Genomic DNA, 20,040 nt, shown 5'->3' on the forward strand with positions numbered 1-20,040 from the left:
GAAGACTGACTGTTTTAATTCTTCAGACTACCAACATGGAAAAAGAGGTCCGGAAGAACAGTGGGGAAACAAAATATTTTTCGGAAAAACAAGGGGAGTATATAGACAACTCCTAAGTAATACACATAGAGCCTTTGTGGGCCATCTGTAGTATCCAATTTCAAGTGATCTCAACTGTAATTCCTTTCTTATCTCTAAACTTCCTGCAAACACAGCAGACTGGTTTCAGCCATCACGTGCAGAGTTGGAGGGGCAGAGCCCATGATGAGAAGAAATTCATTAGAGATGGCTGAGGAGGTAGTCTCTGAATGGCAGGAAATGATGGCTCTGAGCATGCAGCATTGATTGAGGTATCAGCAGCTATGGAATGATTTATAGGACATGTAAACATCCCCTAGAGAATTCCCAGAAACATGTAGGGAGGGGAACTTGAGAGAAGACTGTCTTTTCTGAAGATAAATGGGTTGGGTATTAAGTCTGACCCCAGGGGCTGATGAAACTTGGGACAATTATGCTACATAAGGTACTTCTGGGTCACGTGTGCTGTGCCACGTGACCCAGAAGTACCTAATTTACACCATGTTTTATTTTAATTTTAATTTGTTTAAGATTTTATTTATTTATTTGACAGAGAGACAGCGAGAGAGGGAACATAAGCAGGGGGAGCGGGAGAGGGAGAAGCAGACCTCCCGCGGAGCAGGGAGCCCAATGTGGGGCTCGATCCCAGGACCCTGAGATCATGACCTGGGCGGAAGGCAGACGCTTAACTGACTGAGCCACCCAGGCGCCCCTACACCATGTTTTAAATATCATAGATCTATAAAGTACTTTAATATCTAGGAGGACTAGGGCCCCCCACATTTCCCCTCTATTTTTTTTTTAATCACTGCCTTATTTTTCTTTCCTTTTCTTCAAACACTTTCCGCGAAGAAGGAAAAGACAGGAAATCACAGTTACTACAAATGCTTAAGGTACTTACACCTATGAAAATTTTGAAAAAATTCTACTACTGAGACAAGCTCACAGTTTCAGTGTGAAGGCACAGCTGCACGAAGCAGAAAACGTGAAACAAAACAGAAGGCAGGATCTGTCAGCGCAGGCTACCCAGGAGCAGAGCTTGAGAGCAGGAACTATATCCTCCTTGAGATTTTACTTCACCTTGAACTCTCCTTGGACCTTATCTTTTGTACTATTTTTCTCTCCTTGGCGTTACTCTCTTCCTGAGTTCTTGCGGAACTGGATTTTCTTTGCCAAGTGTGTAATGATGCCGAATGGTAAATACCCTCTTCAGAGCTGGTTCTAAAGGTACTCTGAACTAGGCAAACCTTTCTCCAGCCCTCCTTTCTTTTTTTTTTTAAATTTTTTTATTGTTATGTTAATCACCTCCAGCCCTCCTTTCTTAAGACTCGAGCGGAAGGCTGACGCTTAACGACTGAGCCACCTAGGCACCCCAAATGTGTTGCTTTTTTCACCTTTTGGATCATTCACCTTTTCTCTTCATGTAACTTTAGTCCCGCTACTGTCTTACCTGCTCAGGATCAACATCTGCTCTTAGGAAAAGATCTACTTTCAATGATCTATACTTTAATTTTAATTATAGTCATCATGTTAACCATCTCCAGCTCCTGAGACTCAGATGCAATCCAAGATTTTTCCCGTGTTGCAAGGATTTCAGGTATCAGGGAGTAGGAGGTGCTTCTTGGAGTTTATCTGAAGTTCAGATAAATAGGTGGCTAATGTTGCAAGAGGGTAAAAAAAAAATACATAGTGTGTAAGCCTCTCACTTATTTTCAATAGTCTTGTTTGTTGTTATATTATTCTTGTATTTCCATTGAGTCAATGCTTAACCAAAAGAAAGATTAGATAAAGAGTGTAATTGAAAAGCTCTAATAGTTGATTATGGGGGTGAAAAGCAATGTGGATGAAAAGTTCTCTGGAAGACGAGGGTCCAAGTCTTCCTCTAAATGCTAACTACCTCTGAGATAAGTCTCTTCCCCTTTCTGGATCTGGCTTCCTTTTCTCTGCCAATATATTTTTAATGATGGGAGGGGAAGCTTGATAAAGTCCTATCTGGTTCTGAATACAAAACCTCTATCATGATCTTGTCTGGATAACAAGAACTTGTTGACTTTATGACATAATCCAGGAATGAAGAAAAAAAAATAAGACTTACTGTTAAGAATAAAAAAGAACATATAGCAGGAAGTTGACCTACAGAAAGCCTTCTGAGAACGTTTAGCCAAAGGTGGAAAATCTGACAGTACCGTACAGTCACAGCATTTCTCTCCATAACAATGATTTTTCCTGCCCTGACTAAAATAGAGCAGTTGTTATTGTCCCCAGCACATGGGTAAACCTCACTGGCAGTGAGGAGATACTCATATAGGATAACCCCTTCACCATGTTCTTTATTCTAAGATTAGCTTTCGGAGACGACTGGGAGTCCCCGACACGTCCTGAGTGGCCACAAATACCTGTCGTCCACATCCAGAGCCTGCAGGTTACACTCAGGCACGCTGGCCAGCTCATTAATGATGTCACTGAAGCCCGCGGCTGCGGCAATGTGCGCGCACGTCTTCCCACTCTCGTCGTCGTAGTTGATGATGGACGGACCCTGGTGGTGGCTCAGGATGATGGAACACAGGGTTCTGTTTCCACTCTGGGGAAGAGAGGTCAAAGGGAGTTCATGAGGAAGAGCCCAGGGCTCTTCCCTGTCTACACATGTTGAGATAAAATACAAAGAGGAAAACAAATTCGAAAAGAAAAGGAAAAACAAAAAGGAAGTAAACACATTTTATCAAACCCTCCAACACATTCCCACTAGTCTCTTGTCACTGCCGGGATTTTTGATTCCCCAGAGCTAAGTTGTCTTCTATGGTTAGCCAGTTAAGAAGGACTTCAGTTAAATACAGGAATAGTTGACGGACGTCGGAGCTGGTCCAAGCAGGGGCTACCTACCCAGCAACTTGCTGCTCAAATCTGTGCTTTCTTTCCCCGCCTGTGGCAGAGGCAGACCCCTGAGAAGCTGGAAGAGGGACTTCTCATGTTAACAAAATGACCATGAGAAGTACTCACTGGTGGCATAATGATGACTGAGATGATCCAGTAATGGTCAAATGGCTACAAATTTCATGAAATTTAATCTCCAAAACTCCTTGGTGAAAGGAAATGGATCATAATTAAGTAGCTAATCAATAAAGAAATCAACAAATACGAGAAAGAAAGAGCTTCAGGCATCCATGTAAATTGGGCCTATCTCTCTATACAAATCTAATAAACTTTTTATCTTTGAAGGGAGGCTATTATGCCCTCTTTTAAGTAACCTGTTCCAGCCTTAAAAGCCACCAATTCTTCCTCGAGAGAGTGTCCTATATCTCTTCAGATTGCACAAACAGGTAAGTAAAATCTGCATATTACTGGTACTGAGTACCTTTTATTGACCTGAAAAATCAAAAAAAAAAACAAAAAACGTTGCATGAGCATTTGCAATGTAAGATGACAATCAATCTTCGGGGGGCGAATGAAAGAAATTCTCATTTTATATCATGCAATAAAAAGTCTTATCTTTCAGATTCTCCTGGTATCTCTGGAAATATCATAAAACAATCCAAATAATTCATTAGCATTTTAATTTTCTCAATGAATCCTCAGAGAGACCTTGGAACTCCATGCACTAGGCCTTATGGGTGGAATGGAGGTCCCTCGGAGGCATGCAGAGCAAGTTAAGGAAATGGGAGAGGCAAGTTGTTATTCTGGAAGCCCAGCATTGGGCCACATGCCGGGGTCAGAGATCTGGGCAAAAGAGAGAGAGAGATTTTTTAAAAAAGCAGTAATTCTGATGTGCTTCAAGCGCTGTTCAATGGCTACCTCCGGATACATTTTTCCATGTAAAATTTCCTGTTGATCTTCTTCCCACTTTGTTACCCTGTTAATGTGACCCCCAAGGTTGCGTTCTAGAGCTTGAATCGGTTTTCACAGTTCCATGGAATGGCACTCATTCATTTCACCTTTGCTCTTCCTTTCCCTCCCTTGTCTATTTGCACTCTGGGCTCTCTGGCTCTCCGGATTTCTCATTACTCAGCTGGCTGCTGGCTTCACAATGAGCCATTACACTGTGACCCCTTGGGTGTGCTTCCAGTGCATGAGGGGACAGCAGCTGACACCAGTCCTGAAACCTCTTGCAGGACCAAGGGCCAGGAGCCCTCACAGCTCTCAGGAAGACTGATCAGTGGGTGTTAAATGCTACAACCAGGGCCAGATACATCATGTGTGGGGCTCAGGGCAAAATGAAAATATGGAGCCCTCTATCTACACAGCAGGGCACAAGCTTATTCCTTCTTGGTGTCTTTCTTGACATGTCACAGTGATTTTTATTTGTTATTTAGTGTTGTGCTCCTTTGGGCTGGAGATTCTCACCCATTAGTGCAAACCCTCACGGGTGTCTATCTCCCCCTCTTGCAACCAGGCACATGCTTGATCCTGACCCTCCCCAAGTCTGTGTCCAGACCCCTTACCATGGGGCTGAGAGTTTGTCCTAGGGAGGCAGGGTGGCAGATACTGTGAGTCAGGGTGCCACTGTCCTATCTGACTTCACTAACAAAACAAAAATTCAAAGATAAAATTAATGAGAATTTCCAGATGGCAACCACAAAGCATTATACCCAAGCACAGGGCTCCCTTCTGAGAATGGGGCCCACTAGGGCTGTATTGGTCACATGCCCATTGAGCGGTCCCTACCCACAAGCTTCCTCCTTTTCTTCCACTCAAACCCCCTCTTCCCTCTTCCTCCCTCCATCCTTCCATTGTCGCTAATGACTTTAAATTATTTGGATCAATTGGTGAAGTGCTATGGCATGCCTGTTACCAGAAGTTGGCTACACTGAACACATCCAAGCTTTTGTGCCTGCTTTATCAACTTTTCTAAGATTCTTTCACCTGATGTTACTTAAACATAATTTGAAGGAGTCTAAAATACATTTAAAACAATCAGGAGCCCCCACCCCCACCGCCAACACTCACACCTTTTAAAAAAAGTACCAACCATTAGAGAAGGAAAACAGAAGCAAAGAGTTGTCAGTTCAGTGAATTTATTTTGTTTACAATTTCCTGGAAGAGCAAAGGAATTCAGGTTGCCAAGGTGATTCCAAGGGCAAAATGCCCTGTCACAATTCTCCCTTTGAGTCGAAGAGGGAGCGTCAAGCACAGATAGAAAAAACAAAGACCATCTCCTCACCCTGTGTCTTCCTCCTCTCCCAACCCCGAGAGCAGCCATTTTGGAAGTGGCAACACTGACACCCAGGCTGCTTCCCAGGACCTCTGCACCTGCCTCTTCTGGACCCATCAGCAGCTCCCCTGGGAGCTGAAGTGGGTCACGCACTCCAGAACTCCAACCCCTTATCTTTTTCCTCCAGAAGGCCCTTTGTCCTGAATTTTCCAGGGAACTTCTTTGTCTCTACACCTAGCTCTCACTTATACAACATTGGCACTGTATCTTCTTTTCTCTGATAGGAAGATACTCCCAGGAATAATGGGAAAAGCTGTCTTTACGGAGTGAACATTGTGTGCCTGGCACTGTTCCAAGCATTTTCACACACCAGTTCATTTCATCCTGACAACAACCCTGTGGGGTAGATCCTCCTCTGATTCCCATTTCGTAGAGCAGAATATGGCGGCACATGGGTTAAGTAACTTGCCCAGGGTGACAGCCAAGAAGTGACGTAGCAGGACAGACAGTCTGTCTCCAGAGCCTTTGTGCCTCATGGCTACACCATTCTGTCTCTAATAAAAAGGAACCCCCGTCTGTTTATTTGATCTTTCATATTCATAGTGGAGAAACGAAAGTAAAAAACTCCTGTTTAGGCTGCAACAGCAGTAGCAATGATGTGTGCCTGGCCAAACGAGACCTTTTTCAGAGTGAAACATGAGGTCTTTAAAAGCCTCTGCTCTGAGGGTTGCCATGGTGCACCCTCAGAGGAATTTGAGGGGCCCGAGAGAGCACTAGTCTGTGAGCTGGGGCCTTGGCTCACCGGTTTCCTGGTAACCGCATTTCCTTCTTGGCAAGCTGGCTATATCAGGCAAAGGTAGGCTCTAGGCCTGGGAGGCCAGAAGGGGTTACAGAGACCAAGAAGCAGTATAGAAGGAAAGGGATGGTGCCCGGAAGAGCCCTCAGGAAGAAAGGAGAGTAGGCTTCCCCTTGGGAGAAATGTCATTAAACAGGGGAACTAACAATATCGTACAGATCTTATTCTTATGGAGCTCTGGAATTCTGCACTGGATGACCAGATGAGGATTGTGGATTCGTTTCTTTGTTTTCTGTCACATTGGTTCTGTTTCTGTTCATGGATAATTCATACAGTTGCCTTCATGTGCTCTGAAAACTGCTGGGGACTATAGTGCTAGTCATTATCACTTTACACCTCCTGAGGGAGGGTCCATAAGAAGCCTTGTGTGATATAATGATTTATAAAAAATATATATATGGTCATTCAGATTCCTGAAAATGCTTCAGAGCCATAAATGGGTGAAATGGGTGTCTTGTTATTAAAGAAGGTGACTTTCGGACCCCACCCAAGGGTGGGGCTGGTGGCCAGGAGGGCCAACCCTGTGATTAGAGGGTTGGAACTGTCAGTACCCCCACCCAAAACTTCCAGGGAGGGGAGAGGGGCTAGAGGTTGAATCAGCCCATGGCCCAGGACTTAATTAATCATGACAGTGTAGTGAAGCCTCCATAAAAACTCAAGGGAGCAATTTTTAGGCCCTTCTCGGAGAGCTTCCATGCTTGGGGAACCAGAAGGTTTCCATGTGCTACCAAACCAGACCCCAAAATCCATGAGGACAGAAGCTCCTTTCTTTGGGATCTCACCCTATGTATCCCTTTAACTGGCTGTTGATTCCTACACTTTATCATATCCTTTCATAAAATGGTAAATGTTAGTGTTTCCCTGAGTTCTTCGAGCCGCTCCAGCAAATTAATTGAATCTAAGGAGGAGGTCAGTGGCACTTCCAATCTGTAGCTGGTCAGTCAGAAGCACAGGTAACAGCCCCCTTGAGACTGGTGTCTGAAGTGGGGCATGAGATGCAGCCTTGTAGGACTGCATCCTTCACCTGTGGAACCTGATGCCATCTCCAGAGAGAAAGTGTCAGAATTGTCTTGAATTCTCAAACACTCTTAAAGACCTTGCCCACCCCCCCCACACACAAAGTTGAACTAATATATAATTTTGCTGCAGGCGGACTACTAAAAAAACAAGATTCCAGTGTTCTGACCGCAGACGCTTTTTATTCTAGGAGACCTTCCAAAGGGTCTTGGTGGGAGATTCAGGACGAGTTGGTTATTTGCTAACACATGTCTGGAGAATTAGTACTATTGTGGCTTCTTCTTAGAGGGAACTCCAACCTCCTTCCTTCTCTTGGAAGCAGTGGCCCGTTTGCATCACTTCTTGCATGACGGTGACCAGATGAATGGGAGGCTAGGATTTTAGGTCATAAGCCAGAGCCAGATGCATCAGACTGGGAATGCAGCTTCGAGGGAACATCTACCAGTCTACACAAGGTGAACATTGGAGAGTTGAGAGCCTGGGGCTAACCAGATAAAAAAGGTACCTAATAGCCTAAAGTCTGAACCATCTTCATGCTTAGCCCCTTTGGACACAAGCTTTACTCCTTCGCCTGACTCCAGAGGCCACTGTACCCCAAAGCCTGGGGCTGACTGCCCTGGAGAGCTAGAGCAAGACGGAAATCAGGGGGGATGGGGCATGAGGCATGCTGACCCTCCACTGCTGAGCTACTTCATTTCATAGGTTCTCTAATACTGTAGAGAAAAAAAAAAAATCTCCTTTCTTGCTCTGTTAGTGTGTAAAAAAGGGCTGAATTCTACTGGCTGTCTGACAAGATGGAGATCTCCAGGAGGGCTCTATCTTGTCCTTTGCTAAATGTCTGACTGGGAATCTTTCTGCTGAAATGAAGCCTAGCAGAGAGTCACTCTCAATAAATATTTGCTGAACAATAAATAAATGAGTAAAACTAGCCTGACGAACTCTAAGCAAAGCCAAAGAGCCATCCTTTTTAGCTTCTGTCTCTTTTCCTCATTATATTTCCCCCTTTTACTCTTCTCACTTCTTTTTTTATTTGTACTCACTCCTAGGTGAGTCCTTGTTATTTTCTCCTTCTACTGCACCCCTTCCTGTCTATAACCAAGAGCTGGGGAGCTGACCCATGCGGCCACTTAAACTTAGGTTGCCCCTCAAGCCTGCAGTTTCCTAGGTGGGTTGGCCTTTGCTCCCAGGGTATGGATTTCACAAACTTGACTTTCTTTTTGTTTACTCTAGGCTTAGTGGCTTTGTAGTCCTCCTCTTATCAAGCACTGGGAGATATGGCCTGGGTGCCTGGTGGGTGCTGGGTGTCCTTGGTCCAATGCCAACCTCCAGTGCACTAGTTTCTTTACCTGTGAACTGGGTGGTGGGACTAAATGAATTAATATGGTCCCTTCCAGCTCTAAGATTCTTTCATCTTATGAACTGGACCCACGGGTATATGACATTTATCCGTTGTCGTTCTGAATATATTCCGGGTAAAAATATATTTGTAAGATTTTGACACAATCCAAAATGTTGACCACAGATCTTCACCACAGGAAGGAGGAGGATTTCATACTGGATCAAACCAGTCTCAAGCACTAAAGGCTTAAAGGTTATAAAGAAATTGAAGGGTGTATGTGTGTGTGTGTATGCGTGCGCATGTTTAATTTCCTTAACCACATAACCACACACTGAATGAACAAACATGAAATAGTTGTTTTATGTCAGTGCAGTTCTTTTCTTTCTACCCTCCCTTGAAAAATGCACTGAAAGAAAAAAAGTATTTCTAAGGAAGATTCCAAAGAAACACATTTCCTAGTAAGCAGAGGAGGGAGCTAGTGGTGAGATTTGAGGGGCAGTTGATACCTGCCCCCCTCATTGACCTGCCATCATATCTATCCTAGAATTCCTACCATTAGAAAGACCTCCCTGGTATTAAGGCATTACTCTCCTGCAAGTCTCAGTTAAGCTAACAAATGGTGTTCTACAAAGAGAACCCAATAAGCCATCAATCTCGTTGATTTGAGATGGGTAAATTTATTGGACTGAATTCAGTGAACACCTCTTTGAGGAACTAAGACTCACAAAGATCTATTCTGGGTCTTGAGAGGCACCTACACGAATAAAGCACATTGCCCTTAAGCACATAGTCTAGAGGGGAAGAATCAGCCATCCCACTGCTTGCAACACCAGTCCTAGACATAAGAAAGTACTAGATGGGCAACTCAGAGGGAACAATTCTGAAAGGGAGCTCAACAAAGAAGGCGGCATTCAGTTGGGGCTTCAGGAATAAGAAAGAATAAGCAGAAATTCTTCAGGTGGAAGGGATGATGTGAGAAGTGCAAGAAGGGTTTCACCAAAACAGAAGAGGGTGACTAAGGCGGAGACAGAATGAATCTCTGTGATGTATTGAAGGGATCATTCATATTTCGGTGTGATTGGAGTAAAGCCTATATGGGCTGAAGAGGAGAGGTCAGGGAGTGGGTGGGGGGTACGGGGTATTTGTTTACAACCTTTTAGGGGTAGTCACCCATCCTCACTCGGGAATTGAAGAAAGTCGTGGATGATTTCCTCAGAAAAAAGTTTGCTAACATATTCACACACTCACACATAGCATATTTCATACAGTTGTAGGGGTTTTAGAAGGGACCTGTCTTGTTAGTCCTTTTTACCCCCAACGCCAGCCCAGGGAGTTTGTTCTGTACCAAAAAATGGAACTCGCTAAAGGTTTTTGAGCCAAGGCCCAACAGTGACCATAATAACTGTTTTGGTGGAACAACAATTGTGTTCATACATTCCTCTGGAATTTGTAGAAAGAACCCTTGGTGGCAGTGTGAGAACAGAAGGGACAAGGAAAGGGCTGAAAGTAGGAATACAGATCCTGAAACTGTTCAGATGAGAGATGGTAGAAGCTTGATCTAAGAGAGTGACAGTGGGTGTGCAAAATTGCCTTCATTTGTTCTTCTGGGTTTACTCTCCCATCTTTTTCCATCCTGCTCTTCCCTCTAGCCTGTATGAATTACATCAGATGGGCTCCCTTGCCCTATGGCTTCTGGTTGGGTTTGGCCAATGAGTGACACTGACAGGAGATGGGTGTAGGAGGACAGAGATCAGGGTGTTTATCGTTCAGTTCTCTCTCTGCCGGGCCACGGTGTGGTCATTCCATCGAAGGCTACACCTACTGTCCTGAGTTGCCCATCTAGTACCTCCCCTACAGCTCCATCTTTTGCTGTGTCTTAGTAACCACCCCTTCCCATGCCCTTTTAGGCCCAGATGGCAACCTGCTGTGGTATTCGAATACCCTCTTCAGGAACTTCTGCCCAATTTATCCCATCATGACTGGGCTATGTTTCCTGCTGTGACCCTGACCAGTACAGTGGGGATAGAAAGGAGGTGACAGAGATGTGAGAGCTGAGGAGGTAGAATTGAGGGGTCTTGATAACCAACTAGATACAAAGGGTGATAAGGAAGGAGTGTGGACCATGCAAAGCCCTTTGGCTTGGGCTACTCTGAGGACGAGAATGTGATGGGAAGGGAAGACCATGGGTTAAGTTTGGACATGTCCAGTTTGAAGTGTCTGGGAAATGATGTGGAGATGCCCAAGAGAGCTAGAAATGTGAGTCTAGAGTTTCAGAGAGAGGTCAGGTTTGAGAATCTTCCGAATAGAATGATAGTTGATACAGTGGGCTTTCTGAGGAAGAGAGGAAGAAAAAGACTGGGGACGGAACTTCTGCAGGGTCTCCTGGGCAGACAGGGGAGGTGAATGAGGGCGACGGGCCCACAGGAGGGCATCACCAGCTACCAAAGCCCCTGGGAGATGGGGCAGAAGCCCAACCCCAAATCACTTCATGGGCCTAATGTTTCCAATCTTTCCTGCCTGGTTATCTGGGTGAAATACGGAGACTTTATTATTTTAAAGTGCTATAGCTTTAAATATGGGCTCATATGGTCCAAGAGAAAAGCAGGAAGTTTGGGGAAAGGAATAAATGACAACGGGAAATAGACTCATTCACGTGGAAAAACTGTAAAAGGAGCACAATGCTGGTCCTGTGCTATAAATGAACCAGAAGGCTAAAGGAGGCAAGTGTAATCATGGTTTCAGCTGACATTTGGAATTACCCTTAGTCTTCTTTGCAGATTAAAGGGCAGGACACACCACTTCTGAATTTCACTGCTAACTAGAAGGACAGAGAGGGTGCGTGGTTCTCCTACAAGTGTGATTCTGAACCTTTTAGGGGTAGTCACCGATCCTCACTGAGGAATTGAACAAGTCGTGGATGACTTCCTCAGAAAAAAGTTTGCTAACATATTCACACACTCACACATAGCATATTTCATACAGTTGTAGGGGTTTTAGAAGGGACCTGTCTTGTTAGTCCTTTTTACCCCCAATGCCAGAAACACAGTAGGTGCTCAAGAAATATATATTAAGCAACTGAGTAAATAAATGAATGACGCAGTATGCTTACACCAAATCATGGTCAAAATGCAAATAAAGATATTTGAAGTAGGAGTAGATAAGGTTTTAGCACCCATTAATATGAATTCATTTATCATAGCAGTTTTCAACCCTCGGTGCACATTACAATCTCCTGGGGTGAAGGGAAACTTTAAAAAAATATGGATACCTGGGCTCTACCCCAGAACAGCTGAAAATCTAAGGGTGTGGGCCTTGCATATCAGTATTGCTTAAGAGCTCTTCAGATAATTTTAAAGTGCAGACAGGACTGCGATCAATGTAGCAGGTTAAAAGCTCTATCATTTAGTAGAGAGAAAGAATAAGAAGATGTGGGTATGATAATTAAGTTGTTGTGGAGGAAATCAGGAACCATAACAAAAACGGTTATCTATTCTAATTACCTAGCACATTACATATTGCTGTCATGTGCACACTCTCATTCATACCCCAAAGACACACTGAGAGTTATGCCAAGAGGGACTGGTGATTTTTCTCAGATCAAAACCAGGTCTCTCAATGCAAACAGATTTTCTGAGTTGAGTGCTGAGTGTTCTTTTCATTTTGCCAAACGGCCTCTTTGAGAATAAGAGAAGGGGTTCCCACCCCCGAAGAGTCCAAATCAGAAGGTCTGGAGTGGGGCCTGGGAACCTATCATTTTACAAGCACTGCGGCTGATTCCACTGCAAGGCCGGGACTAGAGCAGTAGCTCTACACTGGGGGCAGGGTGGAGGCCGTGGGAGCAGAGATGTGAGCCCCATCCCAGATCTGCGGAATCAGAACGCAAGGGTGATGAGAGTGAACACAGGAAATGCTTGATTTGGAGACCACTCCCACCTCAGCTGAGCACCAGCACACATGGTGGCCCACCCAGAGGACGGGGCCCTGGGCAGGGAGGGGCATGCGGGGGGATGGGGTGGGAGATTAGATACTGAAAGTAGGTAGGAGGAGGCTACAGCAGGTGGCAAGGACAAAACCAGTTTTGCTCACTTTGCAGTCTTGCCCAGAGCTAGTCTCGGTACAGAGTAACTGAACAGCCAAAGTTAGAGGGACAAAACCAGAGCAGTTTCCAAATCACTTCTGTTTCAATTTTACCTCAGGCCTGAAAGTGCCAGGTGCCCGACTCTGGCATGCTTGGCACGTGAAACAACTGGGTGAAACCACGGGCAGGGCAGGCAGAAACCCCTCTCATAAGGATCCCGGCCGCAGCTCAGCAAGGGTGCCTTTGTTGGGCTGATGAAGATGAACAGTGGAGGGGTCTCTGCTTGGGTATCAAAAGACAGAATGGGCTGGCAAGTTTGTTGAAACGATACATAATACTACTCTCCTCTGAAGGATGGAGTAGATAACTCTGAGTTAATCTATTCTTCTAAAATAGAAAGCACGTCAATAAATGTGAGCTATGGGCATTCTTTCACCTTATTCACTTTCCCCCTCTTTGGGCTATAGATTTCTGGGGCTTATTCTGATTTCTTTGGTCATGTGTTCTGAGATAAACTCCCTTTTGTGATCATGGGATAGTGTTAAGAGGCATGATTTTCATTGCTCAGCAGAGAACTCAGCGTCACCTGGAATAACTCTGCTTTGGAGGATTTGGAAGAAGAGAGTTATGGTCCAAAGACTTTGAAGGGATTTTCCTAATAAAACTTTGAAGGTTCATCCTGGTGTACCATGAGCTACTTAGCAAGATTGGGGATGGAGAGAGAAAGAGAGCAAGCAAGAGAGGTATTTTGTGTGTGTGTGTGTGTGTGTGTGTTTGTGTGTGTGTGTGTGTAAAACAGCCAAAGCAGGCTCTCTTCCCCCTCTGTATCTTGGTGGGGTTTCTTCTTCCCAACTGATGCACCCAAATCCTCCAAAGGGACAGGTTTGCTGTCACCCTTTGGTTCTGAAGGGACGGGAGGAGGGCAGCGTGAATCTTCCTTGCTCTAGCACACATATAATCTCCATATCAGTGCAGTGGCTGCACCTTTGATAATTCCACCTTTTAGGTCTGACACACCCAGAGAACCTGTAACATTGCTTTACACCATCTAAACTGGAGACAAGTTTACCAGCCAATTTCTCACCTGGACTGCCCAGTGGAGAGCTGTTTTAAAGTCTTTATCCACAAGAGTAGGGTCTGCTCCCTTTTTCAGCAGCATTTGAGTGTGTTGAGGCCGGTTGTGGAAAGCTGCCCAGTGGAGTGGTGTCATTCCCTACAAAACCACAGTCAGAAAGGGGAGAGGTGAGCACAGGCTATCAGGAAGGACAATGGAGCTCACACTTTCTCCCCAGACCCAAGGGCCATCACCAGATAGGTTGGTTGCTGCCAGTCAGTTCATTCATTCCTTAAACCATTCAGTCAACAGATATTTATTGAGGTTCTGCTTTGTGCCAGGAAAACAGGGATGGAGAATTCTACAGTGAATTAGATAAACAAGATCCTTGCCCTCGTAGGAACTGCAGTGTGGTAGAGGAAGACAGAGAACAAATGCAAATGAGCAAAAGGATTTTCCAGATGGTGCCATGCTATAAAGAATGCATACAGCGTGGGGTGAGGGACTGATTGTGGGCTTAGTGACTGTTCTGCACGGCCTCTATGAGCCAGGCTGGGGGAACAGAGTAGCGAGCACCAAGCCACAGAGGCAACCACCTGTGACTGGGGTCACGCTAAGCTGCCATATCCCACCACAGGGGGAGGGGCATTGTTTTACTGCAGTATCCCCAGTGGCTACAACAGAGACTAGGTAAATAGCTGTTGAATGAAAGAATGAATGGAGAGGGAGAGAGAACCTTGTGAAATGAGTCTGGAGAGGGAGGCAGGGCTGATCCTGGGATGTGGGATGGGGGATACAATCTCTGTATAAATCATTTAGATTTTATTCTAAAGTCAATGGAAAGACAGTGAAGGGTTTTAAGTGGGTGTTGACATGATCTGATTTACCCTGTTTAGAAGAAATCACTCTGTGGCAGCTTGTATGAGATCATCTGGTGAATCTCAGCTTCTTTCAGAGCTTAAGGTCACATGCTTTAGACATCATTTAATAATACAATGAACTTATGCTGGGAAAGGTAACCATGAGGACTGGTATTATTTGGGAGTGTATTATGAAAAGATGGCCTCTTCTCCTTGCCCACACCTCTCAGTTACACAAAATATCTCTAAAATGACTCTAGATTAAGATGCTTGGTAAAGCGGGTAAAGAGTATGGGCAGCAGCTTTTAAGTTTTTTTCATAATCACCTCTGCAGATAACATAAAGGTAAGAGTCTAATACTTATCAATCCAATGGTCTTTTTGAGTTCTTATGTATATTAATTCACCAAATCCTCCAAACAATCTTCTGAATTAAGTACTGTGCTGAAGTCTACTATGTGTTCCCCAAACTCTACCTCCTCTTCCTCCAGGGTGCAGAGGGTACATTCCCCAGCCTCCCAGCAGATAGGGGTGGCCTTGAGACTGAGCCCTGATCATTGCAATGCGGACAGAGCGGGTGGAAGCCCCTAGTAGGCCTGCCTAGAAAACAAAACCCACGTGGTCTCCCACACCTTCTCTCTTTCCTCATCCAACAAATGAATGCAGAGAACAAGACTAGAGAAGATTCCAGAACCATATAATTCTGAAGCCCAGGACCCTGACTGATGGGGGAGAATCAGGCTATCCTGTCAACCAGGACTGGACTATGATTCTAGCAAGAAATAAGATTTTACTGTGTCAGGCCACTGATATTTTGAGTTGATTGCTATAGCGGTTGGCCAACTCTGACAGGTGCCACTGTCCTTCTCGTTTTATAGAAGAGGAAGCTGAGCTCTAGAGAAGTTCCCAAGTCTGTGAGTGAGCACGGAACTGAATCTAGGGTTTGAGGTTTACGGGGCACTGGGATGAGAATGTTAATCCCCTAAGACCACTTTGAAAATTCTAAATCATTATATTATGGTCTGCTTTCAAGTTGTGCGAGTCAGATAAGAGAGATATGCTCTTGAGGATATTTCAAGAAATTGGTTCCATATGGAAAAGAATGCTAATACAAAAGCAGGGGAACTTCTTGTTCTTATTCTGACAGCTGAATATTTACTAGGATTCAGAATAACTCCATGCATTTCAGTAAGTCCTCTTCATTTTAAGTGTGGCCCATTGGAACTAGAAATCTGGACTCAAGAAAATCAGATTATCTTTATTACGCCTGGATTTCCCCTTCCCAGTGCTGAATCCCATTTGCTTCAGACTCATTGGCTTCATCATGAAGTGCTACCAGTACTCAGGGTTAAAGACATCAAAGAAAACTTGAAGACACTCTAGTGTAAACTTCATGAGGGTAGGTCCTTGTCTGCTGTCTGAAGCCCTAGAGCTTAGAACAATGTCAGGACATTGTAGGTGCTGAGTAAGTTGTTATTTAAAATGAATGACTTCTTAACTGTCCTTGATTGAATTTTTTTGCTTTCGTAAAATTTAGCTTTGCTTTTAAAAACTACATAAATAAAAAAAGGCAAAACATGACTTCTCCTTTATAGAGAATCAATTTGTCTGATATGGTCATTGTTACCAACTCTTCAACTGAAACCTGGTAGAATTTTTGATCAGTTCTCCAAATAGGTATATGGCAATCATTCTATGCATAGGTATGATTTATTGATATGAGAACTCAGTGTGAAAATAAGGTTATGAATTAAGTTCTGATTATGCACTGCTAATCCTTGTCTCCTAAACACAACCGTTAAACTTCTAGAGTTATTTCCTTAAAACAACCCCACCCCCTGCCGAGAAAACCTTAAAAACCCAACTTCGGCATGCTCTGGTAAAGTGGTGGGGTGGAGCACTAGCATTTTTTGTATACCTTCTTCCTGTCAAGAAATTTATATATATTACCTCATTGGATATTTATATATATACACAATCCTAAGGGGTAGGCATTTGTAGGCCCATTTTACAGGTGAAGAAACTGAAACACAGGTTAAGTAATTTGCCTAAGGCTATGGGTACATGCCATAGTTGGGATTCAAATCCAGGTCTCTTCAATCCTGGAGAATAACATTCTTCCCACACATCAGGCTGGTAGGCTTTCATTTTGGAAATGAGCTCAAATGCTGGAGAATTCTTTTCTTTGTGATTTTAACTGGATTCAGGGTCATCTAACTTTTTGGAATGGTGGTTTTCATTAGCGAAAAGGTCACCATCCTATATTATTATTTGTTGCATTTGGCATTGCCTCTAGGCTCTTACTAAAACCACAGCTGGTGAGTATTTATTTTTGTAAGGTATTGAACTATAGATTTTCTCCCATCCCCCACCCTGGAATTTGGGTGATCATCTGACCCTAAATCAAAACTTGAATCATTCCATTCCTTCTTGAAATAATAATAATTATAAACACATACACACACATTGTTTATATTACACTACAACAAGTTGCAAACAGTCAAGTCAAGGGAACTTTTCCATTACTGTTTTTTCAGTTGGGCTAGTGAGAAATAAAAATAAAACCCCTTAAAGTTAGTAATATGAAAACCAAAACTTTCAAAATCAGCTTCAGTGCAGGCCCTGGCATTGCACAACATACTTTGATTAGGAAAGTAGGCTTTTTTTCTACAACTGCCTCCTTTTCCCTCCAGTCCGGGGAGCCGGAAGGCATCCCAGTTGTATTATGCGAAGGCTGGTGGCCATTTAAGGGGCTGACTTCAGGCTCGGAGACTGGCGTCTACATTGAGTGGTGACAGGTCACAGTTCAGCTGTGATGCACGTAGGCAGAGGCCGTGGCTTCTTTGTCGTGATATGTACAGCCCCGAGCACACAGTAAGTGTTAAAGAAATACTCACAGGAAGAATTAGTGAATTACAGGTTATCAAGGCTCCCTTGGACTCATGGAGAGTAGAAAATACGAGAGTCTGTCAAATGCAGGCCAGCCCTCTGTGTCCAAACTGTGGAGACCTTCTCTAACAGCTGCTTCCTGCAATTTCACTGAGGACTCAGTTGGGCCTCTGAAGCATCGAGGGGCTGAAAATCTGGGAGTCACTTGCAGACACGTTGCAACAAACACCCAGATGGCCCTGCTCAGAGTAGAACTCCACTTTTTTGAAAAACAAAAAGTATTGGCTCTGAGACTAAAAAGGAACTCACATGCACCTAAGAGCACAGGTCTCCAAAATGTTTTGAACAGAAATGTTCAGTTTTAGTTGGCGTTGAATCCATTTCGAGGTTTCTAAAAGGACTACATGTATGTCATGACTGTTGGGTGCCTAGCAGGTTGCTTTGGAACGGCGCTCTCACACAGATGAGTAATTCTGTGCCTTGAGATGAAATTTAAGGGCTTACAAGTCCTATCAATGTCTCAGAACTTTTTTTTTTTCCCCAAACCACTGTAACTTCTGTGTTTTCTGAACCAGAAATCTGTTAAGTGCTCACTATGGCACCTTTAGACTGGCGTTAGCAGACACTGAAAGGCACAGAGAGAGAAATATGTGATGTGGCCAGGCATTTGCTGCACCCCTCAACTTTTTATCCTGGGGGATAAAATTATATCAAGTGCTGAGAGGTAGCAAAAACAATTCTGGGTCCTTCAGAGAATCTAGATCTTCTAAAGGATCTAGAATTTCACAGAAGTCCAGTTTGGCTCTGGTTGATGTTTTATTTATTTATTTATTTATTTATTTATTTATTTATTTATTTATTTATTTGACAGAGAGAGACACAGCGAGAGAGGGAACACAAGCAGGGGGAGTGGGAGAGGGAGAAGCAGGCTTCCTGCCAAGCAGGGAGCCCAATGTGGGGTTCGATCCCAGGACCCTGGGATCATGACCTGAGCCAAAGGCAGACGCTTAACCAACTGAGCCACCCAGCTGCGCCTATGGTTGACGTTTTAAAATTCACACACATACTATTGATCTCCCAATCACATATGACTACTCCTCACAAAAGTTGTCTCCTCTAGACAAAAACTAGGAATGAATGATGTGCTTTAAAAGATTTTTTAAAAAATAGATGGTTAGAAGTACAGGAATGAAAGCCATTTCCTTTCATTTTTATTTAGAAAATATTTTAGAATTTTAGACCAAAAGATTAAGAAATTATTTCATTGTCTTTGTTTTAGAGTTTTCCTATCTGGGTAAGTTGTGTATATCATAACAGCCAAAGATTATAACTGAAGACTGAAAATAATTAGATATTGGATTTTAGGACAGTAAGAATGGCTACTAATGATGATATTCTTTAAAAATGCTCACTCTCTCCCTGTAATAATGACAAAAACAATGTATCCAACAAAAACATAAAAATCTTTAGGGTGGAGACTTTTATAATTTAAATGAGACACTAACACAAGAAAAGCAACAAAGAGTAACTCAGGCCATGGAAGTAAAAGGGCAAATTTCTAAAGCAAAGCCTTGAGAATAGAGACCTACGTTGTTATATTTATTTTTCAACTAAACAGAACATCTACATTCTGCACTCAACTGTGAACTATGAGAGCAGGAATCAAGCCTATATGAGACAAGGTAGGTACGTAAATATTTTTTAATGAATAAAATGACGATTTTCCCATTCCAAGTAGATCACCCTGGGAGGCCTACAATTAGGCCTTGTTGATCAAAATGTTTTTGGAAGATCTTTTTTTGGAATATCCACTGCAGCAGGGGTTCTAGGCATGGATAGAAATCAGGCTTTGTGTGAGCTTAGATCAAAGAAATAAAGTACATCCTTTCGGTCACTAACTTCAAATTGAAATTTAGCATCTTCTTTAAATATGAATATAGGCAACCACTGTTAACAATACCTGTAACTTTGCCAATGATATAAATCACAGATACTTTTGTATTGCATTAATTAGGGCAGATATCTTAGAATATTGTTTGTATGTATCACTAGTGCAGTGTTATTTGTCCCACCACTAAATCTTAATGCAAGCTTTAGTGGTGGGACAAATAAAGCAAGCTTGCATATCACCCATTACAAATTTGATCTTTATAATATTTTGATAACTATTTTTCAGAATAACTGGTTTCTTTTGTAATCCTATGTATTTTATTTTATGTAGTTTCAAACATTTCTCTACAGATGGATGCATCAGCTTCACCAGCACACCAGAGGTGTCCATGTCATAAAAATGGACAAGGACTCCTGGCCTAGAGTCTACAGCACATTTTTTTGAAGATCCCAAATGATACAACATCTTTTTTTTTTGAGAGTAGATTTTTGGCAATAATTAAAAGTCACCTGGAGAGTCAAGTCTGATAAATAAAATGGGTAACTGAATTGGGTCAACAAAACAGAGAGGGCCAATAAAATAAAATGATTTTTTTTAATTTAGTAATTCTCTATATACACAAGTATATATTTGGGGTGAGGGCTCTACTATGTGCAAGTTACTGAGCTAGAGTCTAGGGATCCAAAAATTAAAAAAAAGATATGGCCTGCCTCTAGATGCACAGGGAAAGGAGAAGGTGAGGGTTCTTAAGTAGCAGTGACTCTACTCCATTTTTTTTAAGGTGTTCGTTTTTAGGATACAAATTCTGAAGCATTGAAAAAATTTTACTTTAT

At 43.2% G+C, this 20,040-nt stretch overlaps 1 protein-coding gene across 9 annotated transcripts in view; it reads right to left on the reverse strand.

Annotated features, from left to right (window-relative positions):
• The window catches only part of ANKRD55 (ankyrin repeat domain 55), a 491,618-nt gene that overhangs the window by 15,745 nt on the left and 455,833 nt on the right, over positions 1 to 20,040 (reverse strand). For all 9 annotated transcript variants that reach the window (XM_028119121.2, XM_028119119.2, XM_028119118.2 and 6 more), the window contains 2 exons: positions 13,599 to 13,727; positions 2,475 to 2,659 (listed from right to left, as the gene is read on the reverse strand). In XM_028119121.2, coding sequence (XP_027974922.1) covers positions 2,475 to 2,659; positions 13,599 to 13,727 — 314 coding nt within the window. The remainder of the gene's footprint in view (positions 1 to 2,474; positions 2,660 to 13,598; positions 13,728 to 20,040) is intronic.

The sequence above is a fragment of the Eumetopias jubatus genome, unplaced genomic scaffold (genome assembly GCF_037043125.1).
Source record: "Eumetopias jubatus isolate StellerSeaLion01/CBP00866 unplaced genomic scaffold, mEumJub1_p1.0 scaffold_5, whole genome shotgun sequence".
NCBI lineage: Eukaryota > Metazoa > Chordata > Mammalia > Carnivora > Otariidae > Eumetopias > Eumetopias jubatus.